This window comes from Vipera berus, assembly GCF_964194415.1.
Source record: "Vipera berus genome assembly, chromosome: 7".
NCBI lineage: Eukaryota > Metazoa > Chordata > Lepidosauria > Squamata > Viperidae > Vipera > Vipera berus.
In genome coordinates this window covers 75,892,818-75,905,317 of record NC_138209.1, presented here as the reverse complement: position 1 = coordinate 75,905,317, position 12,500 = coordinate 75,892,818, and the positions used below count along the sequence as shown (strand labels likewise).

At 42.1% G+C, this 12,500-nt stretch overlaps 1 protein-coding gene across 1 annotated transcript in view; it reads right to left on the bottom strand.

Moving 5' to 3' along the window:
- LOC308670889 (TBC1 domain family member 1-like) overlaps positions 1-12,500 on the bottom strand; it is a 27,102-nt gene that overhangs the window by 1,073 nt on the left and 13,529 nt on the right. The window contains exons 6-11 of the mRNA XM_081332688.1: positions 10,960-11,118; positions 6,045-6,289; positions 4,891-5,050; positions 3,851-4,020; positions 2,016-2,186; positions 1-1,001 (exon numbers count right to left, since the gene is read on the bottom strand). The exon at positions 1-1,001 is cut by the window's left edge and continues 1,073 nt beyond it. Coding sequence (XP_081188814.1) covers positions 798-1,001; positions 2,016-2,186; positions 3,851-4,020; positions 4,891-5,050; positions 6,045-6,289; positions 10,960-11,118 — 1,109 coding nt within the window. The 3' untranslated portion in view covers positions 1-797. The remainder of the gene's footprint in view (positions 1,002-2,015; positions 2,187-3,850; positions 4,021-4,890; positions 5,051-6,044; positions 6,290-10,959; positions 11,119-12,500) is intronic.

Genomic DNA, 12,500 nt, shown 5'->3' with positions numbered 1-12,500 from the left:
ATGGCACGACGGTTGAAAAAATAAATAAAGTAACATTTCAAGGCATAATCAGCTATAACGATACGACCGCTTCAGATTCTACCGATAGTGACCGAAGGGAAAGATAGCCCCCTTGAGAGTGATATTAAAGCGTTCAACTACGCTACAACGTTTAGATTAAAAGTAACAAAAATCCATATTTATCCCATTGGCAACCAGAAAGAATAGTTCCCCCCAAAACTATAGGGTGACATTTGGCTTCTTGTGATTCATGATGTCAGTGTCCCCTTGGGCAAGTTTTAAAAACACAAGTTCAGTAGAACCCATTTTCTGCTTTGGAGAAAATTATTCCACCATCAATGAACACACATTAAATGGGAAAGAAATCACTCCAGCATGCTCCTAAAATTGAAATTCCTTGAGAAGTCTGCAGCCCGTTGTGGTTTAGCCCGGAATTTCCCCAAATGCTTCCTGGGTAAATTTGACGAAACTCTTAGAAACGAAAAGCAGTACTGCAGGGTAGACAAATCCAGAAGTTGACAACCAGGTGGAAATGTGTCAAATAGATTGTAAAGCTTAAAGGCCGTCCTGCTGGTGCTCCGTATTGTCTACTGCTCTTTGAACAAATTTAGGACGTAGGCAAGCAAGGTTCTTCCACCCCCAGTGTGCTGTTAACACATTTCTCCTTTGTGCAACGTGATTTGAAAAGGAAGACGAAGGAAAAAGGACGGTACGGAAAATTCTAAGAGTTGCTTCGGGGAAAAAGAGCTCTCCCCCCCTTTTTTTTTCTTCCTCCTCCTACGTTGAGCCTTAAATGCTCAGTCAGCGCTGTTTCTACGCCCCTGCTCGGAGGGGAGTTTTTCCCCACTGGGGTTTTCCGGCGGCGTGTGGAATTCCTGTAGAGTTTCTAACAATGCTTTCCTCTCCCGTTCCAGACTGAGGACGGTTTGCTTCAATTTGCCTTCGTTGTTAAGCAGAGCCTCCACCATCCCTTCTAGGTTTTGGATCTTCCCATTAGCCACCTTGAAAGAATAAGCAGGAAACAAGGATATTGATGAGAGCAGAAGAATATACCGCAGTGGTAACCCTCGTCAACTTTTAGCTGTCAGCCCTGATGGAGGTGGTCAATGACCACAAGGTTGGGGTTGACCGCTAAACAGATTTCCGCCGTCACAGGGAACCACACCTGACTGAGGGGCTGGCGCTTACGTGCAGAGTGAAGATGGAATTAAAAATACAATTTTAGAGAGCCTTTCTAACGGGCGTGCCTAAATTCCATTCAGATTTGGGATTTCTACCTTGTTCCAGAACAAATGAATGGGTTGGGCTTCCTGTTGCAGTACCTTGTCTACAGGATAGAAGTAATTGGGAATCTCTAAGGAACCGATCTTTAACGTCCTTCTCAAGTCATGAAGATGGTTTATTTATTAATGTAATTTATACAGCCGGCCATCTCATAAACACGTGGCTGTACACTCATTATCGTTAACAAATATTAGAAATGTTTAAAAACCGTAAAAACAAAATCTAAAACGATCATCTGGAACTGCGGGATGGGTGGCAATAAATTTGACAATCATCATGAAAACAAGGCTAATAGACAAGATTAGTATTAATAGACAGTATTAATTCTTGGCGCTCTCTCGGCTGGCTTGTTTTCTTGCAGATGTTTCATTACCCAACTAAATGACATCATCAGTGTTAGAAAGGAGTGGTTATTTATTTTTTTTCCTGCTTATACACTGGTGGCTCGAGGCGTATAAAACCCTTAAATCTTAAATCAGGAGCATCATTTTGAATGTTTTGTCTGTGAAATCTTATGGCAATCCCGTAAGATTTGTTCAATTTAATTTTTGACAAAGGGAAATGTATTCATTGTTAATTGCATCCTGCAGAAATAAATACAGAGTATTTATTTATTTATTTATTTTAATTCCATTTATATCCCGCCCTTCTCCGAAGACTCAGGGCGGCTTACAAGCTTAGCAGTAAGCAGTATCTTGTTTAACACATAATGCATAAAGTGCAGTCCATACCTGCAGCTCCTCAAGGAGATCAAAGTTTTGCTTCCGTAAACTACTGTTGGCTTTCTCCAATTTATCCATCCTTTGATTATCATTGAGAGAGGAATCTATTAATTCGTCCTGAAGCACATGGTATTCCACCTCATAAGCTTGGAGCTGTTTGGAAATATCCATCTCAAATGCCTGCCACGGGAAGGGAAAAATAAACAGCAAAACCACATTGATTGGTCTCATAAAAAAAGCAAGCCAACATTTAGCATTTTTAAGGATCAAAGGGGAAAAAAAAGAAATAAGCGTTTGGTCTGCATGGTAAGAGCTCTTAGCTCCTAGCAAGCGATGTTAATTCTAATCATGAAAAAAAAAATCCATTTATTTTCAATAACCCATATTGGTAAGCAATGACTTAGTTAATTGCAGAGCAGAACTTCCATTATTCGTGTTATCTAACTCGCCAGGTTCATTTTAATTAGGCTGTTATGGAATGGAAGATAATGGACAGAAAGCAAAATAAGGTCCTAAGGGAGAACAGGAAAAGATGTGGATGCTTTAAAGATAATAATAATAATAATAATAATAATAATAATAATAATAATAATAATAATAATAATAATAACAACAACAACAACAACAACAACAACAACAACAATAACAACAACAACAACAACAATTATAATAATAACAATAATAATAACAACAATAATAATAATTGTGGGACTTCTGAATATAGACAGATCATCATTTGGAACACAACACGCCAGATATTGCAGTCATAGAGAACTGAAGCGTACAGTTGATTGATATCGCTGTACCAGGAGATGCCAGAGTCGAAGAAAAAGAACTGGAAAAAATTATGAAATACCGCAACCTGGCCATCGAAACTGCGCGATTATGGATGAAATGTGTAACAGTGATACCCATTGTCATCGGGGCACTGGGAACTATGTCCAAAAACTTTGCAAAACACGTGAAGAAATTGCAGCTTCCTGCAATAACTCCAGCAAAGGTACAAAAAACTGCGCTACTCGGAACATCTTACATTTTAAGGAGATACCTGGTTGATACCTAGGATGCTGGCAGCAGCCCGTGTCAACCATCAGTGCCAGTTAGTCTGAGTGTTCAGTTTCATGTTTTATGAATAAAAGTTTAATAATAATAATAACAACAATAACAACAACAATAATAATAATAGTTGGAAGGGACCTTGGAGGTCATCTAGTCCAACCCCCTGCTCAGGAAAGAGTTGAAGACTCTTTGTGCCCAAGTGTGCTAAAGCAGCAGCTTGCTTTCAAATCCGAAGCACTGCAAATCGGAAAGAAGACTGCTTATCCTGTAGCTGTACTGTTGACACACTGATTTAAATCCATTTTAAAAAAAAATGACAAAAAGTTAAAAGAGGACTGGCTTTTACTCTTTGATATATCCTGTGATACATCTCCCTATAGTTTTTACTCTTCCACAATGATTTTGCACTAAAGAAGACTAGGCCGTTCTGTGTTACATTTGCTCTCTCTCTCTCTTTTTTTTTTAACGCGCACAAAATATTGCACTGTGTTTCTTAGGATACTCAAGACTAATTTCTGCAGATGGGAGGATCCCATCCAAGCATCCAAAGCTTTACTCCGTGCCAAGTAAAACAGGAAGAAGCAGTCAAGAAATAGAGCCTCCCTATTACATAAGACATCTTAAAACAGATCTGGCTATTGTTTGGAAATACGTTAATTCTGCATAAGGAAATTCCAACATCTTAACAGCCCAAATAAGCTGCAGTTCGGCTGGTATAAATTACACAAGGAAGTTGTTCTCAATTTTGCAGCTTTTACTTTCCCTGGCAATACTCCATGTCATACCTGGTTAATGGTTTTTTCCATCTGTACCAAGCGTAGACTGGGAAGAATACTTTTAATGAAGTCAACAATTGTTTCCAGGTTTTCATGCTGCAGAATCAAAGGCTTATGGCTTCCCAAGAGACTCAGAGCCACTTTAAATATAACTTCTGATCCTTGGAGAAACATCATGTCTGGAGAAGAGAGGAGAAACGTTAGGAAGAAAGTTTGAAGAGGACGGTTCTGTGCGTTTACCTGAAGTTTCTGCTCATGTATTCTTCAGTGAAAGCTACAACTGGACAACCTGGGACCTGTTGGGTCCTTGTTCCAGAGATATTTCTTTACCAAAACAGAGACACAGGATGACCACAGCTGAGCCCAAAAGCAGTGGAGCGGGAACAACTTTGCGTTTCCAACAGGCTTCTCCAATGACTTTCCTCGTAGGAAACTGCTAGGTAGCGTTGGAAATGACCATCGCAGGAGCGTAGTGTGGTGGCACACTGTGACTGCGATGCGGCAGCGCTGAAGTGGTCACAGCTTTGCCAAATTTAAACCCCATAGGAGTTGTGGGTCTCAGATTTTGGATGCATTCTGTCAGTTAGCCCATTTGAGGTTTGGGGATTCAAAAATTGTTGGCCTAAGACAGAGGTCCCCAACCTTTGGGGCACCAGGGACTGGTTCCGTGGAGAGAGGTTTTTCCACGGACCGTAGGGGGCGTGGTTTTGTGTGCTGCCTGCATCCCGCGGATGGGGCTTTGCTTTTTTGTGCGGACCGGTTGCTGGAATGCCGTGGCCCGGTACCGGTCCATGGACCAGGGGTTGGGGATGCCTGATCTAAATCATTATGTTTGTTAACTGCTCTTTGGTGGAATATCAGGTCTCAATAAGTTTACGCCCCTATAACATCACCAGCAGGATTTTCTTGTCCCCTCTCACCCCTTTCTCCTTTTGCCTTCATTTTTTCCCCCCAACATCAGGGACGTTCCCAACAATCCCCTTCCCCTTCTCATTAGGTGGTCCAAATATTCCAAGCTTCAAACGTCCTCAGGAATTCGGATGACTTACCAAACACCCGGGCGACAAATCCCAGGGGGAACTGAGAAGCAAACATGGTCAGAAACCAAGGGGCAGCGTAAAGGCTGGGACTGATCTCATTGGCTTCGAAGTGGTTGTAAAGATCTTTGTGGTAGTCGTGAAGCAGTCGAGAAAGCTGATACATCTGGATCTGCGAAGCACATTTTTTAAAAAGAGAACAAAACAGAGTTAGGACAATTTACGCTGTAATTGTCAGGGGGTGGAGTGATGGCGGTGTTTATGCAGTCAGGATGTGCGGCGATTCGGGTCAAAAGTGGAAAAGTTGCTTTGGAAGAGATATGGGGACAACTGCTACCACATTTCCCCCCAAATAAGACCCAACCAGAAAATAAGCCCTAGCATGATTTTCCAGGATGTTCATAATATAAGCCCCCACTCCAAAATAAGCCCCAGTTAAGATTGTCAGCCAGACGGACACATTTAGTACCGTATTTTCCTAAATATAAGATCTAACCGGAAAATAAGCCCTAATGCATCTTTTGGAGCAAAAATTAATATGAGAGCCGGTCTTATATTAATTTTATCTTCTTAAAGCAGCCACACCTATTCTATTCTATTCTATTCTATTCTATTCTATTCTATTCTATTCTATTCTATTCTATTCTATTCTATTCTATTCTATTCTATTCTATTCTATTAAATTCTATTCTATTCTATTCTATTCTATTCTATTCTATTCTATTCTATTCTATTCTATTCTATTCTATTCTATTCTATTCTATTCTATTCTATCCCTCTATTCTATCCTCTATTCTATTCTATTCTATTCTATTCTATTCTATTCTATTCTATTCTATTCTATTCTATTCTATTATTTCTATTCTACTCTACTCTACTATATTATATTCTTATTCTACATCTATTCCATTCCTTCCATTCTATTCTATTCTATTCTATTCTATTCTATTCTATTCTATTCTATTCTATTCTATTCTATTCTATTCTATTCTATTCTATTCTATTCTATTCTATTCTATTCTATTCTATTCTATTCTATTCTATTGATATTGATGATATTCTATTCTATTAATATTGATATTCTATTCTATTGATGTTCTCGTAGAAATGGAATACAGAGTTCACCTATTGATGCAAAACTAAATGAACGTAATGAATCTTCTGACCTGTAGAATCGTCATGTCGGGTCGATATTGCTTCCTAAGGCCCATATCGAACATCAGGAACTTCAGCATCTTGAAGGCTTCTTCTTCGCTCATGTGCAGCAACAACACCCCTGCCACAAAACTTAGGCCTTGGCAATAGCCTACTTCCTGATCCAGGAGGGAATACGCCTTCAAGATATTGTAGAGAGAGAGCTGTCCAGCTCCAAGCTGGGCTGAGAAGTAGGGATGTGTCGGGAAAGTGCGTCCTATGGGAAAGAGGGAAAAAGAGAAGGCCATACTGTCATACAAACACTTTCCAAATATTAAAAGACAAAACAAAAACACAATTCATAGAATAGAATAGAATAGAATAGAATAGAATAGAATAGAATAGAATAGAATAGAATAGAATAGAATAGAATAGAATAGAATAGAATAGAATAGAATAGAATAGAATAGAAACCCCTTCATGGATTACTGCCTTGTCGTGGCGAAGGGGCTTGCGTAATTCAATGAAGCTATGAGCTATGCCGTGCAGGGCCACCCAAGACGGACAGGTCATAGCAGAGAGTTCTGACAAAACGTGATCCACTGGAGAAGGAAATGGCAAACCACTCCAGTATCTTTGCCATGAAAACCCTATGGACAGTACCAAAAGGCAAAACGATATGACGCTGGAAGATGAGCCCCTCAGGTCGGAAGGCGTCCAATATGCTACTGGGGAAGAGCAGAGGGCTAGTACTAGTAGCGCCAGAAAGAATGAAGCGACTGGGCCAAAGCCGAAAGGACGCTCAGCTGTGGATATGTCTGGTGGTGAAAGGAAAGTCCGATGCTGTAAAGATTTTTTCTCCATAGGAACCTGGAATGTAAGATCCATGAATCAAGGAAAACTGGACGTGGTCAAACAAGAGATGACAAGACTGAACATTGACATCTTAGGTATCAGCGAACTAAAATGGACAGGAATGGGTGAATTTAATTCAGATGACCATCAGGTATACTACTGTGGGCAAGAATCCTTCAGAAGAAATGGAGTAGCCTTCATAGTCAATAAAAGAGTAGGAAAAGCAATACTGGGATACAATCCTCAAAATGACAGAATGATCTCAGTTCGAATCCAAGGCAAACCATTCAATATCACAGTAGTCCAGGTCTATGCCCCAACCACCAGTGCTGAAGAGGATGAAATTGACCAGTTCTATGAAGCACTACAGCACCTTATAGAACTAACACCAAAAAATGATGTTCTTATCATCATGGGGGATTGGAATGCTAAAGTAGGAAGCCAAAAGATAACTGGAATAACAGGCAAGTTTGGCCTTGGAGTGCAAAATGAAGCAGGGCACAGGCTGATAGAATTCTGTCAAGAGAATACAATGGTCATAGCAAACACTCTTTTCCAACAACCCAAGAGACGGCTCTACACATGGACATCACCAGATGGTCAACACAGAAATCAGATTGACTATATGCTCTGCAGCCAAAGATGGAGAAGCTCTATACAGTCAGTAAAAACAAGACCAGGAGCTGACTGTGGCTCAGACCATGAGCTTCTCCTTGCAAAGTTTAGGCTTAAACTGAAGAAAGTAGGGAAAAGCACTAGGCCACTCAGGTATGAATTAAATCATATCCCTGTTGAATATACAGTAGAGGTGACAAATAGATTTAAGGAATTAGATCTGATAGACAGAGTGCCTGAAGAACTATGGACAGAGGTTCGCGACATTGTACAACAGGTAGCAACCAAAACCATCCCAAAGAAAAAGAAATGCAAGAAAGCAAAATGGCTGTCTGAGGAAGCTTTGCAAATAGCTGAGGAAAGGAGGGAAGCGAAAGGCAAGGGAGAAAAAGAAAGATACACCCAATTGAATGCAGAATTCCAGAGAATAGCTAGAAGAGATAAGAATGCCTTCTTAAATGAACAGTGCAAAGAAATAGAAGAAAATAATAGAATAGGGAGGACCAGAGATCTTTTCAAGAAAATTGGAGAAATGAAGGGAACGTTTAATGCAAAAATGGGCATGATAAAGGACCAAAATGGCAGGGACCTAACAGAGGCAGAAGAGATTAAGAAGAGGTGGCAAAATTACACAGAAGAACTATACAAGAATGAGCTTAACGTCCCTGATAATCACAATGAGGTGGTCACTGACCTCGAGCCAGACATCCTAGAATGTGAAGTGAAGTGGGCCTTAGAAAAGCTGAGCAACAACAAAGCTAGTGGAAGTGACAGTATTCCAGCTGAGCTATTCAAAATCTTAAAAGACAATGCAGTAAAAGTGCTAAAAATCTTAAAAGACAATGCAGTAAAAGTGCTACACTCAATTTGCCAGCAAATTTGGAAAACTCAACAATGGCCACAGGATTGGAAAAGATCAGTTTACATTCCAATTCCAAAGAAAGGCAGTGCCAAAGAATGTTCAAACTATCGCACCATTGCACTCATTTCTCATGCTAGTAAAGTCATGCTTAAAATCCTACAAGCTAGACTTCAGCAGTATGTGGATCGAGAACTACCAGAAGTGCAGGCAGGATTTCGAAGAGGCAGAGGAACTAGAGATCAAATTGCCAACATACGCTGGATCATGGAGAAAGCTAGGGAGTTCCAGAAAAACATCTACTTCTGCTTCATTGACTATGCTAAAGCCTTTGATTGTGTGGATCATAACAAACTGTGGCAAGTTCTTAAAGAGATGGGAGTACCAGACCATCTTATTTGTCTCTTGAGAAACCTATATGCGGGTCAAGAAGCAACAGTGAGAACTGGACACGGAACCACTGATTGGTTCAAAATTGGGAAAGGAGTCCGGCAAGGCTGTATACTGTCGCCCTGCCTATTTAACTTATATGCAGAGCACATCATGAGAAAGGCAGGGCTAGATGAATCAAAAGTTGGAATTAAGATTGCCGGAAGAAATATCAACAACCTAAGATACGCAGATGATACCACTCTAATGGCAGAAAGTGAAGAAGAACTAAAGAGCCTCTTGTTGCAGGTGAAGAAGGAGAGTGCAAAACTTGGGTTGAAACTTAACATTAAGAAAACCAAGATCATGGCATCTGGCCCTCTCAATTCCTGGCAAATAGATGGGGAAGAAATGGAGGTAGTGACAGATTTTATTTTCCTGGGCTCCAAGATCACTGCAGATGGGGACTGTAGCCAAGAAATTAAAAGACGCTTGCTCCTGGGGAGGAAAGCCATGGCAAATCTAGACAGCACACTAAAAAGCAGAGACATCACCCTGTCAACAAAAGTGCGTATAGTCAAGGCTATGGTCTTCCCAGTTGCAACGTATGGCAGTGAAAGTTGGACCATAAGAAAGGCTGAGCACCAAAGAATTGAGGCCTTTGAACTGTGGTGCTGGAGAAGACTCCTGCGAGTCCCTTGGACCGCAAGGCGATCAAACCGGTCAGTCCTAGAGGAGATCAATCCTGACTGCTCTTTAGAAGGCCAGATCCTGAAGCTAAAACTCAAGTACTTTGGCCACCTAATGAGAAGGAAGGACTCACTGGAGAAGAGCCTAATGCTGGGAAAGATCGAGGGCAATAGAAGAAGGGGACGACAGAGAATGAGGTGGCTGGATGGAGTCACTGAAGCAGTAGGCGTGAGCTTAAATGGACTCCAGAAGATGGTAGAGGACAGGAAGGCCTGGAGGAATGTTGTCCATAGGGTCGCGATGGGTCGGACACGACTTCGCAGCTAACAACAACAACAAGAATAGAATAGAATAGAATAGAATAGAATAGAATAGAATAGAATAGAATAAAATAGAATAGAAGAATAGAAAATAGAATAGAATAGAATGGAATAGAATAATGGAATGAAGAATAGAATAGAATAGAATAGAATAGAATAGAATAGAATAGAATAGAATAGAATAGAATAGAATAGAATAGAATAGAATTGAATGATAATGACGGAATAGGATAGGATAGAATAGAGAATAGAGCCAATCAGATCACAGTAGCATTCAGTAGGATCCAGTTATTGGTGTCATGTATTGAAGCCGAGAGGAAGGACATTTGTCAGTGTGTTATGTGATCTCTATCAAGTTGGTTGGGTTTTTTTGGTGTTCTTTCATTTACTGAGCCTGTAAAACCTAATAAAATTAAAGTAATGGTGCAAAGAGTTGACTGGTTGCCCAGAAAGCCATGTAAAACAGTATTATTAAGTGAACAAGGCTGCAGTTATAAAGAAATTAGAAGAAAAATGGGTGGAAACTTTAACCAAAGGGGGCATTTCCCAAAAGATTTCCACAATTTTGGCCACCACTGAATTGTCCATCCTCTGAATATGTCCATCCTCTGAATTTTGATCACGTGACCATGGGGATACCGCAACGGCCGTAAGCGTGAAAACCCATAAGAAGTTACTTTTTCTGGGAACTTCAAATAGCAAATGAAGGATTTTTTAAGTGAAGGACCATCCATGGAAGATTTTAAGTGCTGAAGGCCCACAAGGACACTTCTTCAATATATACCGTAGGCTAAGGTAAAGGTAAAGGTTCCCCCGCACATGCGTGCTAGTCGTTTCCGACTCTAGGGGCCGGTGATCATCTCCGTTTCAAAGCCGAAGAGCCAGCGCTTGTCCGAGGATGTCTCCGTGGTCATGTGGTCGGCATGACTAGACGCCAAAGGCGCACGGAACGCTGTTACCTTCCCACCGTAGTGGTCCCTATTTTTCTACTTGCATTTTTTACGTGCTTTCGAACTGCTAGGTTGGCAGAAGCTGGGACGAGTAACAGGCACTCACTCTGCTACGCGGCACTCGGGATTCGACCAGCCAAACTGCCGACCTTCTGATCGACAAGCTCAGCGCCCTAACCCACTGAGCCACCGCGTCCCGTAGGCTAGTCATAGGTAAAACATGACCCTTCTTTGACAAATGCATAAGGTTCCAAGTTTAATATCAGACTTGGCTGGCGGGCAGACTTACCTAAATCAATCAGAATTGCGTGCTGCTGGGAAGTCAGCTGTTTCAAGAGTTCCTTGTAAGGGGTGTCCTTGGGATGCTGCTTGTTTGGAAATGGATGCTTGAGTTGGTGCAGCTCTGCCAAAAATTTCCATATCTCTCCCCGTTGCTGCCGAGGAACTCCTTTGCAAAAGATTTGTAAGAGCCAAAAAAAAAAAAAAAAGAACGGCAGGGAATGAGACTAGGTGCCAACACACACACAACACACACACACTACGGTACTCAGTATTTACAAGCTCCCCGCTTTAAAAAAAGAAATCCTTGCCTGCAATGGGGATGTCCTTCCAGAAGGACTTTGAAATGCGGCTAGTATAAGCTCATCCATCTTGGAGAGGAGGTAAAGCCATCAGCAAGGAGCAAAAGGAGAAGAATATTGCTCTTGCGCTCTCTGAGCTGGGCGGCTTTCTCGCAGATCTTTCATTACCCGACTAGGGAACTTCATCAGTGCTAGAAGGGAGGGGGGTCTGCAGAGAGGAGGAGGAAGAGGAGGAGGAGGAGGACTGTGGGGTCCTTGGTCTATCTGAGCTTGGTTGTTTTCTTGCAGACATTTCACTACCCAACTAGGGAACATCTTCAGTGCTAGAAGGGAGGGGGGTTTGCAGAGAGCAGGAGGAGGAGGAGGAGGAGGAGGAGGAAGAGGAGGAGGAGGAGGACTGTGGGGTCCTTGGTCTATCTGAGCTTGGTTGTTTTAAGAGGAGGAGGAGGAGGACTGTGGGGTCCTTGGTCTATCTGAGCTTGGTTGTTTTCTTGCAGACATTTCACTACCCAACTAGGGAACATCTTCAGTGCTAGAAGGGAGGGGGGTTTGCAGAGAGCAGGAGGAGGAGGAGGAGGAGGAGGAGGAAGAGGAGGAGGAGGAGAATTGTGGGATCCTTGGTGCTCTCTGAGCTTGGTGATTTTCTTGCAGACATTTCACTACCCAACTAGGGAACATCTTCAGTGCTAGAAGGGAGGGGGGTCTGCAGAGAGGAGGAAGAGGAGGAGGAGAACTGTGGGCTCCTTGGTCTATATGAGCTTGGTTGTTTTCTTGCAGACGTGTCATTAGCCAACTAAGGAACATCATTAGTGCTAGAAGGGAGGGGGGTTTGCAGAGAGGAGGAGGAGGAGAATTGTGGGATCCTTGGTGCTCTCTGAGCTTGGTGATTTTCTTGCAGACATTTCACTACCCGACTAGGTAACATCCTCAGTGCTAGAAGGGAGGGGGGTCTGCAGAGAGGAGGAAGAGGAGGAGGAGGACTGTGGGGTCCTTGGCCTATCTGAGCTTGTTTGTTTTCTTGCAGACGTGTCATTAGCCAACTAAGGAACATCATTAGTGCTAGAAGGGAGGGGGGGTTGCAGAGAGGAGGAGGAGGAGGAGGAGGAAGAGGAGGAGGAGAATTGTGGGGTCCTTGGTGCTCTCTGAGCTTGGTGATTTTCTTGCACACATTTCACTACCCAACTAGGGAACCTCATCAGTACTAGAATGTGATCTTTGTTTGTTCACATGCGGCTTGCCCTGTCAAGAG